This window comes from Mesoplodon bidens, assembly GCF_964165515.1.
Source record: "Mesoplodon bidens genome assembly, chromosome: 6".
NCBI lineage: Eukaryota > Metazoa > Chordata > Mammalia > Artiodactyla > Ziphiidae > Mesoplodon > Mesoplodon bidens.
The window spans coordinates 7,265,260-7,281,878 of NC_138162.1; the positions used below are offsets into that span (position 1 = coordinate 7,265,260).

The 16,619-nt window shown below is 53.3% G+C and overlaps 1 protein-coding gene across 1 annotated transcript; it reads right to left on the bottom strand.

The window, feature by feature from the left end:
- Window positions 1-923: 923 nt before the first annotated feature.
- On the bottom strand, window positions 924-16,314 carry TBC1D13 (TBC1 domain family member 13). The gene is made up of 12 exons (XM_081238227.1): window positions 16,151-16,314; window positions 14,965-15,038; window positions 13,308-13,348; window positions 12,644-12,705; window positions 12,394-12,493; window positions 11,445-11,527; window positions 9,498-9,657; window positions 6,431-6,641; window positions 5,761-5,924; window positions 4,657-4,817; window positions 4,419-4,476; window positions 924-3,547 (listed from the first exon to the last, which is right to left on the bottom strand). Exons 1-12 carry the CDS (start codon window positions 16,171-16,173, stop codon window positions 3,482-3,484), a joined length of 1,203 nt encoding a protein of 400 aa, XP_081094353.1. The 5' UTR covers window positions 16,174-16,314; the 3' UTR covers window positions 924-3,481.
- Window positions 16,315-16,619: the final 305 nt, after the last annotated feature.

Genomic DNA, 16,619 nt, shown 5'->3' on the forward strand with positions numbered 1-16,619 from the left:
GGTCTCCACCGAGGGATCCTCCCGCTCCGCCAATTAAGATCTCGCAAGCCCCGCAGCAGACACACACACACACACACACACAAAAAGCCTTAAAAAGGTTCATACCTTCTAAATCACTTAGAGGGCTGAGCTGGGGAAATAAATCAGGAATGCAAGGATTCCCCACCGTATTACTTATAATAGAGGCCGGGGAATAAGAAATATATTCGGAAATAGGCAATGGTTCCAGACATTTTTAGCACATTAGATAGAATAGTATCTAGACCATAAAAATATTTTAAAATCATACAGCAACTTGCTCAACCACCTATCGTGAAGGGAAAGACAATACACAAAACTCTGTATCAAGAAAATGACAATTATATAATAGTAATTACATCAACGAAGAAAAGACCAACATGTTATCGGTGATTTTCTCCAGATTGTGGGCTGTGAACAACTTGTTGAATTCCAAAATTTTCTCAATCTAAAAAATAACTTGCGGCTTCCCTGGTGGCGCAGTGGTTGAGAATCTGCCTGCGAATGCAGGGGATGCAGGTTCGAGCCCTGGTCCGGGAAGATCCCACATGCCGCGGAGCGGCTGGGCCGTGAGCCATGGCCGCTGAGCCTGTGCGTCCGGAGCCTGTGCTCAGCAACGGGAGAGGCCACAGCAGTGAGAGGCCCGCGTACCGCAAAAAAAAACAAAACAAAAAAAAACTTGCTATGAAATCATAATGTAGTAATACCTTCTGCCCCAGTGCACACTCTCTCCTCCCTACAACTGCAAATTGCAGTTGTTAAAGAAGAGTTGAATAGGCTCTTCCAACAACTTCCTAACCTTTTCCTTTGACCATTCTAAGAGCTTCCTGACTCCATCTTTGCTCAAACGTTTTTCCTGCTCAGAAGACTTGAAGGTTTCAGCCCCTCACAGAACCAATGCCCACTGCAAAGAACACATGATTTATTAAAGACAACTTGTCATCAACAGCATTGATTCAAAGAACGAAACAGATGAAAAAACAAAAGCAGACTAACATTCTGACCCTTGGAATGAGACCTGCTGAATTCATACAGCCCATTCTCTAAGTGTCCAAAGTCCTGGGGGCAGTTTCCCAAGCAGGAAGCCTCAGGGTCTCTAGCTCTCTGGCGACCTCCCTTGAGTCTGGGGAGGGAGAATTGCCAAGGGCAGGTCCTCCCATTGGCGAGCTCAGTCTAACCTGGACGTGGTCCCTGTGCTCTTTTGACCTTCATCACAAGGTCAAGGAGAGGGCACTGGACCCAGGTCTGCCACTGAGGCAAATGAGATGCAGTGATTCTAGTATGGTCCCAGGAGGGAAGGCAGAGGGACAGGGAAGAGGCAATGGATCAGGTGTCCTGGGCAGTGTCTGCTGGGACCCAGGCTGTGGCCCAAGCGACAGGCTGTGAAGGGATCAAGTTGTGACTGAACCACTGCATACTACACCCACTGCAGCAGTAACTTAACCAACCCAACAAGTTCTGGGAAGAGGGTGAGCCAGGCTGCTGGGAAGCAGCCCATGCCCGTGTCTTGGAGGCTGGCAAGGATACCAACTCTCTTGTCTCCCTTACACCCAGTTCTATTATAGAGCTCAGGGCCCTCCCAGCCAGGACCTGCTGGAAAACCAGGAAGGTCCCAGAGGCAGGCGGAGAGGATGTTGACTGACTTTGGAAGGTCAGGAAGACCATGACTCCAGCTGGTTTCCACCATTCCAGCCCTACCCTTCATCCCCAAATCAAGCACTTGCCAATCTGCAATAAATAACCAGGAGTCTGAATAAATAGTAAAAATCTCCCAAATACTGTGCTGGGAGAGGAGGAGGAAAAAGGCAAGTGTATGGAGTCCTAGAAGCATCCAAGGGACAGCCCGGAAAGGCGCCTCCTTGAGGAAGCTGTCCCCGGCCCATAGCCACAAGTCCTGGCTGTCAGGCTAAGGAAGTTTCCGGGGGGCCTGAGGGTCCCTGCTGGCCAGCCTGGGGAGATGAAGAGGACCCGTGCTACGTTACCCAACCTTCCAGATGCAAACCAGCTGCCTCCTCACAAAAGGAGGGAGGGCCTTGGTCAGAATAGGCCCACTAGTCCCACAGCCCAGCGTGGGAGGAGCCGGCTGCTCCTACTCAGTACACATGTGCCCCACATCCTGGGAGCAGCCCGAGCAGGTGACCGGAGAAGGGCCTGCACCTCCTTCAGCTCCCCTGCCTGAGGGAGACATGGCTCTACTGGCCCTGACAGGACCCAGGCCTTTGAGCTTGGCCACGCCTGGCCCAGAGAGGCTCCCTTTGATCCCACTGCCCTTTATGGGACTCGCCTGCCCTGGGCCAGCACCTGGAAGCCATGGGAATGACTACATCTCAGAAGCACCTGGATCCCAACCTTAATGTCCTTTTTCTTTGGGGAGAGAAGGACCTTTGGGGGAACCTCTGGAAGACCCAGCTCTCCCTCTCCTTCCCCCTCCCTCCCTGGGCAGGTGGGTGAGGCTCAAAGCTTCGTGGGCTATTAATTCTCAACAACTCTGGGTTTCCAAGAATCCTGCAGTGGGGCAAGGGTTCAGGGCCCTCGAGTGAGGCACTGTGGACTGGGGGCCCTGGGAGCCTAGAGCTGGGAGATGGGAACAGGCTGCGAAGGTCAGGGCTGACCTCCAGGAGCCTGGCTGAGCCTGACTCTTCATTCTGTCTCCAGGGTCCTTGGGCATAGCAAGGAGGGTGGGGGAGAGGCTGGGGATAAGGCGGCCCAAAGAGAGGGGAGAGAGCGAGCAACGGAGAGGGGGGCGGCCAGAGTGAGAGCCACACACCCTCAGTGAAAGAGGTGGAAGGAGAGAGAGGGAGACGGAGGCAGAGACAGACAAGGAGAAGCAAAGACCAAGAGGGAGTCACCTCCCTCCATACACATGGAAACACACACAGACGGAAGAGAAGCGCACGCGAGGGGGATTAAAAGACATACACAGCAACCCACAACTACACACACACACACACACACACCACACACCACACACACACCCCGTGGCAAAGAGACAGAGGGTGAGACCTGGGCCTGGCAGCCTCTTAGCTCCTTCACGGTGTCACCTTCCCTGTGGAGAAGGCAGAGCACCAACCTCCAGAAGTGGTTTCTGGCTCATTTGCCAAGCACCTCCCCGACCAGCCAGAAGATGGAGCAGGAGAGCAGGAAGAGAGCAGCAGAGCAGAGGCAGGGAAGGGCCCCTGCCCGCCCCCAGGGCCCGCATCTGCCCCAGCCCCGGGACACCACCTCACAAGCTCCTGCCCTGCTCAGCAGCCTGGGCGAAGGGTCCAGGGTTGAAGGGGTGGAGTGGGGAAGGAGCAGGGCACAGCGGGCCCCCGTGGGAGCGGCCGGGGTGAGAGGCCTGGAGAGGGCTGATCCTGCAGCGGCCCCGCTGGCTGGGACCCCACGGGCTCCTGCAGGTCCCAGAAGCCAGGGCACAGGGGTCGGCGGTGGCTTCACTCCCAAACCTGGGCCTCTTGCCGCCAGGCTACTGTGAGTCTTGGAGTTCCTTGGCTTTCTGTAGGATCTGGCAGACGTCTGTGATGGGGTAATCCTGGGCAGGGGAAAGGCCAGCAGTATGCTTGAGAGTTCAGCTCACCCTTCACCACCTCTGCTGCCCCCGGCCCTCTCCAGTAGACCTGCCACCATGCTGGACCCCGGGTCTAAGGGATAGGGAGCACAGGATAGCCCCAGGCTGCCCAAACCTTGCCCGGAGCTATACTACACCCACTGCAGCAGTAACTTAACCAACCCAACCAGTCACCACCCAAAAGGTGTCACAGCCCCTCCCCTAGGACAAGGGCCACCTGCTTCACCTCTCCCCACTCCTGCCATGGAACCCTGACCTCCACTGACAATGAGCCTGGAACAGGGCCGGACACTGTCCATGGACTAGCTCACTGGGTCACCTCAACAGCCCGATGAGGGCTTACTGTGAATCTGCCCGTTTTACAGATCTAGTCAATGAAGTTATTGAAAACCAACCCCAGGCCAGGCGTTGGCAAAGAAATTAAGGCCTAGAGAGGTTGCCACTTAGCTTAGGTCGCATGACTAGCACGGGAGAACCAAAATCATCTGACTCTCAAGCCCATGTTCTTAACCACTAAGGCCCACACTTTCCTTCCCCCGGTCTGAGCACGATTACCAACAGGCATTATTACCACATACTGGGTAATAAGTTGCAGCCTTGAGTGAATGACTTGGCTTCTCTGAACCAGCTTGGTTCAAAGAAGCCAAGTCATTCACTCAAGGCCACACCACACTCAAGGTCAGTGGCAAAGCCAGATCCAAACACAGATCTGCCTCAGACTCTCAAGCCCTGCTACCCTCTCCTGATCTTGACGCAGCCCCTCACAGCAGCTGGCATGGGGCGGCCGCCTGCGGTGTCTGTTAAAGACTGAGCCTGCCCCTCCAAACTGCATTACCTGCAGGAGCCGCATGTTTATGGTAAAGTCTCCTTCCAGCAAGTGCTCCCGGATCAGTCTAAGAAAAACAAGCAACAAAAGCGCTGGGCCCCTGGGCCACTCTGAGTGCAGGCCTGCCGCCTGCCGCCCCACCACACCCGCAGCAAGTTTGGTTTGATGCTCGCCTGAGAATCCCAGAAGCTCTCACCAGCCCCCCAAGAGCAGGCCCTGCCCACCCCCTGCTCGCGGCCACACTCACATGAGCATGGCGCAGCAGACCAGAAGGAGGAAGTCAAAGCGGCTGTTGTCGGCAAACAGGGAGTCCCAGATCCGGATGACATCAGGCAGCAAAAACTCCTGGGACAGCAGCAGTGTCAGCCAGCGGAAGGCAAAGAACTGGGGCTTGATGTTCTGCTCTTGCTGGGGAGACAGAGGTGCAGGGTGGGTGCAAGAATCCGTGTTGGCTGGTTGCCACGGAACACCATGCAACCTATTAGACATGAACTCATATAAGCAGCAGGCCAGGCGTGAGCGCCAGGCACACTGAGGCGGCGATGGCACGGGGCTGCCCAGGGAGCCTCGCTCAGTGAGAAGGGCAGCTCCGGCTTGCTGCCAGCCAATGCGGTCAGATCGTCTGATGTTTTGTGAGAGAAGCCAGATACCCAAACTTTTACATCAGCTCCTTAGATTAATAAGTACACTACACAGATTACAACTTTGGATTTATGGACAGAGAAACCATTATTGGGCACTCATTACGTGTCTGGCCTTGTGCTTAACATGGTAAATCTCTCACTTATTTACTCCGTACAGCAACCCTGCAAGGCAATTATTCCCAATGGAGACGAGTCCTCTGGTCAGCCACAGTGACTACTACTGACCGAAAAAACGTGTTACAAAACAGCAAGACATGATTCCACATTTGTTTAAAAAGAAATGTTTATATATATCTTCTTGTTCATGAAACTTGTTTTGTTTATAAGTAAATAACCTTTTTACTGAACTGTTTCCTGAAATAAACATGGAATGCCACTCCACTACTTTTTAAACATGAAGTTCATACTTCCTTTCTTGGAGGACTAACAGGCTGAACTAACAGCGCACAGTAAAGGCCCTACACTGCGCCCGGCACACGGGGCACTGTATCCACCTCCCCCACCCCCAGCCCGCTAGGCTCCCACCACCTGCTGCCCAGGTCACCCGGCCCCGCCTCGGTACCTGGCTCAGCACTCCCTGGCAGCAGCAGCCACTTCCAATCCCCAGACTCAAGCCAGTCCTCATCCTGGGCCTGGGGTGCTCAGGAGCCTGCCGTCCTCCTCCCCTTTCTGTCTGCCCTGGCCCGTGTGGTGCTGGGGGTCCTCACCAGTTTCAGGTAGAGTTCCATGTCCTTATCCTTCAGGGTGGAGTACACCTTTTCCATCTTGTAGGTGATGCCACACTGTGAGTCGTCAAGGCTCTTGATGAAGTTGTCCCGGATCTCAGCCATGAGGTTGGTGAAGCAGAAAAAGGTGTCCGCCTCAGCGTGCTCTGGGAGAGACGGGCAGGGTGAGGGCAGCCGTGAGAGAACTGGCACCCTCCCGTGTCCCACCCCACCGCTCAGCTACGTGAGACCCCCTCCCCTCTGAGCCTCACCAAGTCACCCCACCTTGGTCAGGCTGCGCCCCTCCTCTGTCCGTGGCCACCCCCAGACTAAGGACATCACTTCCTTCTTCTCACACCTGACAATGCTGTACACGAGCTAAGCGAATGATTACGTGCTCTTCTGCTGACATTTTTTCAAATCATGATTTTCCTAAATCCTTTCTATCATTCAGCTTCCTGTATATACAGCTCATCTCCTCTACCAGAAATTCAGTTACAGATAGCAAGAGATCAGTAAACATCTAACATTCTAGAAAGTTCAAGCCAGAAAAGATCTCAGGTATGATCCAGGCCAGCCCCATTATCTGACAGAAAATGAAGGCCCAAAAGAGGGAAGTGAGCTTCACAGCTTGATACAATAAAGCCCATTAGCCTGGAGCCCGTTTATCTACCCTTCCACTCGCTGTTGGGGTCGGTGGCAAAGGTGTAGTACAGGGGCCCCACGATCTCATTCATGCCCTGCACGTAAGCGATGCCAGGGTTGAGCTTGGCGTAGATGAACAGAATCCGCTCCACCACCTCCCAGTGGGCCTCACAGCCGTTGGGCAGCACCTGATACTCGTTCACGGATGAGGGTGCCGCGTTCTTGTGCGGGGAACTCATCTGGGGGAGAAAAGCAGCCCGTTAAGGAGGGTGGCACTACCGACAGCATGTTCTCACTGCTTATGTTCACCCTCAAGCCAAAACCTAGCTTCCATCTCATGGGCAACCCAGGGCACAGAGGAACGCGTCCACCACCACCGGGAACAAGCAGACAAATCCAGAATGTGCGACATTCTGCAAGCCAGATGGACTGCAATCTAACTTATGGTGATAAAGGTCAGGAATAGTGCTTACCTCTGAGGGAAGGCGTACTGACTAGGAAGGGGCATGAGGGAACTTTCTGGATGATGGGAATGTTCCATGTCTTGATCTGGTTGGCAGTTACATGGGTGTATACATAAGAAAAAGTTCATCTAGTTGTATACCTAAGATTTGTGCATTTATTGTAAGTTATACTTCAATTAAAAAAAAAACTTAAAAAATATAAAAATATATCAAAAACAGACAACTGGTTAAGACTCTTCAAAAAGCCAAATGTTGAGCAGCAGGGAGTGAAGCCAGATGAAGACACTAAAGAAACGTAACATCCTAATGCAACGCATAAACCCTGAAGAGGTGCTGGTCTGGATTTAAAACAACGAAAATATTCTTAGTACGACTGAGGACACCCGATCCCGGACTGGGTGTGAGGTCTCATTACAGATTATGGCTAATCTCCGTAGATGAGACAATGGTGAGGAGGATGCCCTTATTCTCACGGGATGCCTGCTGAAGTACTTGGACGTAAAGGGTCAGGACGTCTGTCTATATATGACACACACACAAACATGGCCAAAGGTTAACAACTGTTGAATTCAGGTGGAAAGTATATAGGTGTGCACTGTACTCTTCTTTCAACTTTTCTGAATGTTTCAAAATTTTCATAAGAAAAAGTTGGGAGATGAACGAAGAGGTGATGATCCCCGCTGAAAACTCATGCAACGGAGCACAGGTCCCCAACATCAGGATCCCCTGGGAGCTTCGTAAAGGTTCAGGTGCCTGGGGTTAACTGTATGAGAGCCACAGGCACACCCATGCAGGGACAGAGCATGAAGCTGCCCTGGAAGCCCAGGGTCCTGGAAACAGGAAACTCCCTTTTCCACTATATATACACGTGTATACACATATACATGCGTGTACATGTGCACACAGACACACACTTCACTAATGTTTACCCAGAGTGTTCTATTGCAAAACAGAGCTCCACAAGCCTTCCTTTTTAATGCCCTGAACAGCCTAGGATACTCTCTCAACATCATTTTCAAGATGAGGAAACTGAGGCTCAGAAATGTTAGGCCACTCATCAGACATCTCGCATTAAAGTGAGCCCAGGCCAGCTCACTCTAGAACCCGAGGTCCAGGCCTCAGAGAGTGCCCACTGCTTTCCAAGAATCTGCACAGCCATGACCTCATTTCACCTTCTGGGCAATTCAAAAGCCAGACAGGGCGGAAATGATTACACCCAGTTTACAGAAGAAGAGGCGGAGGCCCAGGAAGGTGAGTCTGGTGTTAGTTGTCCAGGGTCAAACAGTCCGCTTAAACTCAAACTGCCCAGCCACTGGTCCAAAGGTCTAGCGATGGAGCTTGCGGTCCGGTTCTCTATCACCAGGACCAGGTCCAAACCTAAAATCCGTTCTCAGCCACCAATTACTGTAGTAAAATGAATGACAGAAGCCGGGTCCCCATCTTGCCATGCAGCCAGACATCAGCAGCCAAGCAGGAGGGCCACCAACCTAGCCAGCCACGGGGCCATTTAGCCAAGCATTTGGCACCTCCTGACACACCCAGCACGTGGAACCCGGGGATCAGCCAGAACGGCCCCGTCACCCCTGTGGTGGAAAACGGCTACTCTCCTAGAAACACAAAGCCCTGATCGGTCACTCCACTTGGGAGAAACGAGCTTAGCTTGTTGGAGGTTCCAGAGGATTTTTCCATTGTTGGAAGACAGCGAAAATTTTTGAGGAACAAGTCAAAGCTCCAGGTGCCAAAGGAGGAGGTGTAAATTAAGGAACAAGACAACATACTTGTTTAGCTATAAGCAGCTTCTCAGAATCACAGGAATCTGCTAGAAGACTGAGGTTCAAACACTCAGCATCACCTGGCCAACACAACACCTATCATTCTTTTCTCCTAGGTCTCTCACACCAGCCCCCAGCCCCACCCACCCTTGCCTGGACACCTCAGCTGCCTCCCAGGCAGCCTCTCCACCTCCATTCCTGCCCCCACCAGTCAAATCTTGCATAAAGGCAGACTTAAATCACATCCCTGCTCTTAGAATGGTGCAGGGGTCCCCAGCCCTCAGGATAAAGGCCCCACTGGCCTCACCACCACTCACCTCTCCAGCATCCTCCAGCAGCCCTCCCCCCTGACCCCCCCACCGACCCCGCCCCACCCCACCTCATGCTGGACTCCCTTCCTTGAACACACCCAGCTCTCTCCGGCCTGAGGACGTCCACACATGCCATCCTCTCCACCTGGAAGTCTCTTTCCTCTTCATCCTTGGAGCCTCAGCTTAAATGTCACTTCCTCAGGGAAGTCTTCCCTGATGCCCAGACCAGGTGGGCTCCCCCCATCACTGTTCCCACCGCACTTTCTCATCACACTGGTAGTTACTTTTCCAAGCGCCGTCTACACCATAGACCAGAAGTGTGGCTCCTTCACTGCACAGCAGGGCCCTCCCCCACACCCATTACACCAGCCTTCGATGCCTGACTTTCAGAGAGAGCCTGGAGGGGGACTGGGCAGGACCAAGGCTGCTTTGGGTAATTCTCGGGGCAGACGGTCAGGGGTCTGGTGGCCTGTGGCCACTAGTCCAAGAGAAGCAGGAAGGAAAAGGCCATCACGGGGCATCCCTGGGGCTGCCAGGTTGCCTCTCACATTTGTGACCCCGCTCCGGTTCCGGGCCACCGTCTGGGATTTCAGTGTCGTCTGTTCCACCCGCTTACGAAGGGTCTCGAACTCATTCTGCGGATCCAGGATGAGGAGGCAGGGGTACTCGGTGGCCCTCTGGAAGAAGGATATGTCTGGGCACAGCCTTCTGTCAAGAGGGAACAGGGGAGGACTGTTACTCAGCATGGAATTTTTAGGCATCCCACCAGCACCCTGCTGCCAGATGCCCCAGCATCCTCCAAGCCTCTTGTATGTGTGTGTGTGTGTGTTTTAATTAATAACATTTTATTTCAAAAGCAATATAGTCATGGTATATGTATACATACCCATATATCTTACGTGTATTTGCAAATAGACACACACACACACGCATATGTATTTTTAAGTGTCCTTAGGGTCTTAACTCTTCTTAAAACAAACGTCTTTCCATGTCAAAAATATCTCATATGTACAAACGTATCAACTGCATTGTGGCTTAAAATGGTAAAAGAGGTTTTGTTAAGTTACACATTATACAACAGAATATTACACAGCTGACATAGGAGATGCTCGAGACAGAGCAAGAGAAAAAAGCAAGTTGGGAGACAGGCTCTAGATCGTGATCAAGTTTTTAAAATATATGTACTGCAGTACACGCACATTTTCCAAAGATCTTATATAGAGCACATTGCAAACTTGCCCTCTAGAAACACTGAACAACGTGCTACAATCACTACCAGGGTAAGAACCTGTTTCCCCAGAACTGGGTTCAAGACGTGGTTCCTGACTTAAATGGGGCTATTAAACACCTGGCGAGTAGAGGCTCCAGCCTGAGAAGAAAGGAGGCAAGAGCCCGTTCTGCCCCCTGGCTGAGCCGCCCAGGGCTGGGGTCCCACTGCGGGCACACTGAGCACAGGAGAGGAGCAGCCCCAGGGGGCGAGGGGCTGGAAACACAGCTACAAATGGTGAAGGCAGAACTGAAAGCAGGCGGGCAGACTCAGAACCCAAGCTCTAACCACTGGGTCCACTGCAGACAGGCCTGCCGGCCCCTCACCCAGCCCTGTGGGAGAGTCACCCGCTGCCAGACTCGCCCACCCAACAGGACAGCACAGCCGGCGTCTCCACACTTCTCTACCAAGAGAAATGGCACGCACATGCACACAGCGTAGCTCACAGTTTAAAAAAAAACACACTTCTGACCCTGTTGCTCCTGTACTTAAAACCTTTGCACGCCTGCCCCATATCCCTGGGATGGAGCAATGGTCTGACCCCTGCTTGCCTCCAGGGTGGCCGCAGGCACACAGGCCTTTGCACTGCTCCTCAGACAGCCAAGCTCTGCAGGCTCGCAGGGCCTCCCACGGCAGCTCCTGGCCCAGCACCACACGGCCCTCCCCTCCCCTCCCTCCTGCCCCAGGGTGCCGGCTCCTCCCATCTCAGCAGCCACCTCAGGCGAGGCTTCCCGACCTCAGGGTGCCCTGAAGCACCCTGAACTCTGCCTTTAGAGCATTTTCCACAAACTTCAGTGACACGGAAGGTCTGTTTTGTTGAACATCCGTCTTCCCATCCTCCCTGCCAGCTTCTAGGCTCCTTAAGGAGAGGGGCCATGTCTGTCTATTCCGTGGTCAACGCCCAGCCTGCCGTTGAGCCTGCCATGTAGCGGGGCCTCAATATTTGCTGAAGGAAGGAAGAGATGAATCCACAGACGCCAGGGCTACAACTGAAACTAAGGCAGGGAGAGAGGAGAGCCGGGCACTCAGGGCACTCACCGCACCACCAGCCCCACCCCAGGCCTGCTATCACTAGGGCCTGGACTCAGCTACCAGGACAACTCACCAGCAGTTCCTCAAACATGCCCCTGCGGGCCTGGGCTGGGAAGGGACAGGGCAGAAGGACTGGAAATCCCACAGAAGCCCCAGGGGCCGGCTCCCAGCGCCCAGCGCCCAGCGCCCTGCTCACCGGACATCTTTGTCGATCTGCAGCAGCACCTCGTTGTCCTTGAAGTACGTGTTCCATCGGCTGTCGGGGTTAGGGTTGAGTGGCTGTCAGGGAAAATGAGCTGCTCTGTCCTCGGCCGGCTAGAAGCCCAGGGACAGATACCAGTCTGGGGGCCTGAGCAGTGCCTCCGAGCCAGCATTTCCACCAGAGACCCAGCTGTGGCTGAGACAGCCCGTGAGCTAGCTGGGGGGCAGCACAGGCCTTGTGCAGCCTCCCAAAGCACAATCATACTCCACACCCGGCAGCCGAGCCCCATACTCCGCTCTGAGTACTTCCCTGCACAGCAAGGACTCTGTCTTTCCTGTCTGTAGCTCTAGAATGCTGCATGTAACAGGTGCTCACTAAACGCTTGCCTGCTGAATGAACGAATATTGTATCATTAGGTCTCTTCGAATCTAACTCATTACTACTTTGAGTTGCCAATTCCAGTCCTTGGAGGATCGGCCTGGGTCCAACCCATCTCCATCTCCCGACTGCAAAGCACCAGGGAGGAGCTCGGTATTTGTGGCTGGAACGAGGCTTCCTCCAGGCCACACAAAGCCAGTTTATCCTCCCACCGGCCCTGCTCTGACTCCCTTCAACTATAATATCACAGAACCTTCCTCGAGGAAGGGGAGTGAGGAGGAAAGGAGACAATGCACGTGGAGGACCTGGCTCAGCGCTGCACACGCACGCTCCTGTGACCCCAGTCATTGCTTACGGTCCCGACTGGGCCCAGAGCCTGCGGAGAACAGGGAGAGACAACAGCCTTTGGGGGCTGAGCAGCTACAAGCAGAAATGAGGTACCGGGAGGGCCAGAGGGGACCAAGACCAGCTGCACCTGGCCTCTGGCATGAGGCACCTAGTCCACTCCAAAGCCCACACCTCTCCCCGCTCTGCAGCCTCGGTCCCCACTGTGGACCCCACTCACATGGTCCTCAAAGGTCACATCCTCCCTCGACACACCCATGTTGGCCTTGGCGATGCCAGGCTGGATGATCATTTCCCTCAGGAACTGAGAATACAGCTCCCTGTAGGAGAGAAGAAGGGAGAGGGATGGTCCCCAAAGGTCTCACCCAGGGAGCCCAGAGCGCAGCAGCAGCAACAGGAAGTGGGCCGGGCTCACACCACCTGCTCTGATACAAAGGGCCTCCCATCATCCCCCTTTGTCAGGGTCTCACCTCTGCTTGGCCAGGATGGAGGTCCATGACGCTCTCTCCAAGGGGAGGTAGTTCAAGAGAATCTGCAGAGAGAGAGAAGAGCAAAGCTCTGGCGACTCCCCCAGCCCAACCCCGGAAGAAGATGGAGGCTGAGAGGCCTCAAAGAAAACGTCTGATAAAGCCCGGAGACAGCAAGATGGGCAAAATAAAACCCAGGAACACAGGCATGGGCTGGGGGCAGCCTCCCCTTTTCTCCCCACTGGCTTCCCCCACCTTCATCCGGAACCAGCCCTTTCTACTGCATTTCCTCACACAGACTCTTCCAAACGATAATAAAACTCTGTGCTCAAAGGGGTTGGAAACCAGGACACCGGGGTTCTGCTCCCACCTCAGCAAAAGGCTTTAGGCAAAGTGCAGCCTTTTTTTGTCCCAATAAGCATCACTTCCACTGAGCTGTCTGGACCAGGAAGCAGAGGGCTTCGCTGGCATTACAAAGTGTTTCATCCCCAACGGGATCCTGGAGGGGACGCCAAGAGAAACAGAAAACCCAGAACTTCCCAGAAAAGCTTCCTGGGACAAGCAAGGAAAGACAGAGAACAGGAGGAAGGGGCCAGGGGTGGGGGCAGCCCATGCAGGAACCCAGGGACTCTCAGCAGAGCAGAAGCTCCACCCCAGGCACACCCACCTTCCAGCAGAGGCACCGCAGTCCGCCCTCACAGGGGATGCCTGTGGACATAGCAGGCAAAGGTCACGCCCCTGCAGAGTCCCAGAACCCCCCAGTCCTCCACCTCGGAGCCAGTCGGCAGGGAATGGAGTGGACAAGAAGTACTTCTTCAAGGATGGTTTTCTGCCAGAAAGATCACTAGACTAGATGCTAATCCTGTGTGTACTCTCTCTCCGTGGCCCGTCTGGAATGTTCTTTTGAGGATAACACCTTCTCATCCTTGATATTTCTTCCTCAGAGCAGCCTTTACCAACCACCATCTCTTCCCAAACAAAGTCAGGTCCCTTGACATAAATAATAGCTCCATCACTTCTTCACAACATCCACCACAAATGGGATCGTATAATGTAATTTGCATATTTATTTAACATCTTTAACCCCTACTACTGGGTAAGCCCCAGAAAGACGAGGACCAAATTTGTCTTACAGTCCCAGTACCTAGCCCAGGGCATGGCCCACAACAGGTAGTCCGTAAGTATCTGTGGAATATAAACAAAGCTATGAATGCTAAGTGTTTTGGGCTTTACGGACATTGTTTCACTTAATCCTCATTATAGCCCTAGTAAGTAGGCAAGATCAGCATCATTGTCCCCATCTTATAGATAAAGAAACTCATCTGTAAAGACAGAGAAATCAAGGACTCACACAAAGGTCTGTCTGACTCTAGAGCCCAACTCAGCAGGCTGCATCCCCTGGGGCCTGGCAGATTCTTCAGCTCAGCACAGATGCCAAAACCCCTCAAGATCTTCAGGGCCATGTTATAAAGCAGAAACTAACACACCACTGTAAAGCAATTATATTCCAATAAAGATGTTAAAAAATAATAATAAAAAAAAGATCTTCAGGGCCTAAATATCATTCCTGAACAGAAAGACAAACTTCTCCTGAAATACTGTCATGAACCTCGCTAAAGCAGCTGTTGCTACCATCTCCCCCGTACCGTGAACAGGAGTTAATGCCCCCACCTCAGAATCTGCATGAGGATGAAGGGGGCAACTCAAGCATTACTTGCTGACAAAGTTACAAGGGCAGAGCAGTCACAAGAAGCTACCCAGAACACCTTGGGGTATTTTTAAAGACAAGCAAAAGCCTCTGTGCTGAGAAGTTAACAGGCCACGGAGGGCAAAGTCAAAAGCTGCTGGGGTTCAGCTCCTTCAAGTGAGTGTCTCAAGGCTGGAATCTTACCATTAACCAAAGTTCACTGTTGCCTGAGTTGGCTTTGATCCTAAGCCAGGGATAGAAGCAGGAACCACTCTGCAGCTAACCAAATTCTACAAGACAGGAAGCTTGCTGAGGAATGAGGAAAGACCTGACCTCGGCTCACAAAGTCTCCCCTCTGCCCTCCAGTTACTGTCAGGAAGCAATCAGCATCATTTATAGGCCAATAAGCACCCTGTCTAAGGCCTACAGGCATGCTAACTGTGGCCGCCACTGCTCCAGGAACCCCCTCCAAGCTCAGGGTAGTCACTGGTTTGTTCAGCTCCACAGAAGCTGGAGATGGCCCCAAAAGGCAGGCTGGCCCCCAGAACTGGCCAGGTGTGGCCTTGGGCACCTCCCCCTCCATCTTAGTCACAACGCTGCTCTAGGAAAACCCTGGAGACTAAGAGCTGCCTCTTACCACTAAAACTGAGTTCCTGAAGCTTTTCCAAGGCAATCGTGGGCTCCTTCAGGACATCCTGGAAATCTGCAATCCTAGAAGGAGGGAGGGGGAGGCAAATGAAGCACAACCAAACCCCAAGATGACAGGCTTAGCTACCACTCCTAAAGCCCCCAGCTCCCTTACACCACCAGTCTCCAACCTGTTCCTCCCTCCCCTTCGGGACATAAAGATGGCAAAGCTCAAGCAAAACCTGGCCAAAGGCAGCTTTGGAGAACCAGAGATCACTTTTTCCTCTAAGCCCAGAAATGTAGAGAGATTCTTGTCTAGAGGTTCTCAAATGAGCACCATGAAATTAGACACATTCTAATATTCAGTGAGCTGGCATTTATAGGGCACTTCCTGCTGGCCAGGCCCAACACACTGCTGCTATCTGAACTCAAAAAACCCTAGGAATCAGGAGTAATTTGATCTGTAGACAAGGACCTGTGTAATCAGCATTCCAAGCTCAAATATATAACCATTAGAAGACCTCTGGGCCTGCCCGAAGGCAAGGACAAAAGGTTTAAAAAACAAGTCCTGCACCAAGGGAGGAAAGTGGCGGGACGGGGATGAATTGGGAGATTGGGATTGACATATATACACTAATATATAAAATAGATAACTAATAAGAACCTGATGTATAAAAAGTAAATAAAATAAAATTTAAAAAAAAAAGTCCTGGAGGAAAACTGAAGAGTGAGCAAAATTAGCCAACGCTGCAGGATTTGGCCTGAGGAGAGAACAAACTGGAGAATCCAGGTTTTCTAGCATTTCTAGTAAGAAAAGGACACGTGGGACGGGGAGCATCTGGATAGACTAGGGTACTGGGGCAAAGGGTTAACAAGGGAAAAAAGGACAGGAGGTGGGGGTGAGATCGGGCATCGAGGCCCTGGAAGAGGAAGACACCAGGGGAAGGGATCCAGGGTGAGGAAGAGACAGAAAGACAGAGAGAAAAGGGGTGACACCGAGGGGCAGGAGAGGTGTCCACGCTCCGTGCCCCCCTCAGGCCCACAGCAAAGAGGTTGGAAAGTGGGCGCCCAAAACCTTCTGCCAGGGGCGGGGGGGGTGTCTCGGTTCACGGCCGCATCCGCGCGCCCCCTCCGCAGGTCAGAAGGAGCAACCTGGCCAGGAGGGGCCTGGCTGGTCTGTCCCAGTGGCCCCTTACCGGCTCTTGTGCAGACTCGACATGGTGTTGACTTCCGGATCCCCCCGCTGCCGCCGCCGCCGCCAGCGCCGCCGCCCCTCAGGGACGCGGGGCGCTGGGCAAAGGCCTCCGACCGGAAACTCAGCCTCAGGCGCGCGCGTTCTGCTCCGCCCCGCCCCGTTCACGTGCCACCCCTTCTCCGCTCTGCCGTCTGGCGGCGCGGCGGGGTGGGCGGGGCAAGAGAACGCCGGGAACACGGCCCCGCCTCCGCTCCCCCACCTACGAGGCTCGCGGACCTAGTGCTCTAAGTTTGAGGTCGCGCAGGTGACCGCGCAGTCTGTGCTCCCCAAGTCTATTCCTTGAGCTTTCCTGGGCCTCAGCTTCCATCTAGGCAGTATACCTGTCACCTTGTCCTCTTCCTTACACGTTCCTCACCTGCAATAAGCTATTGAGTTATCGTTTCAGGGATGTAGACCTTCCCTACTAAACT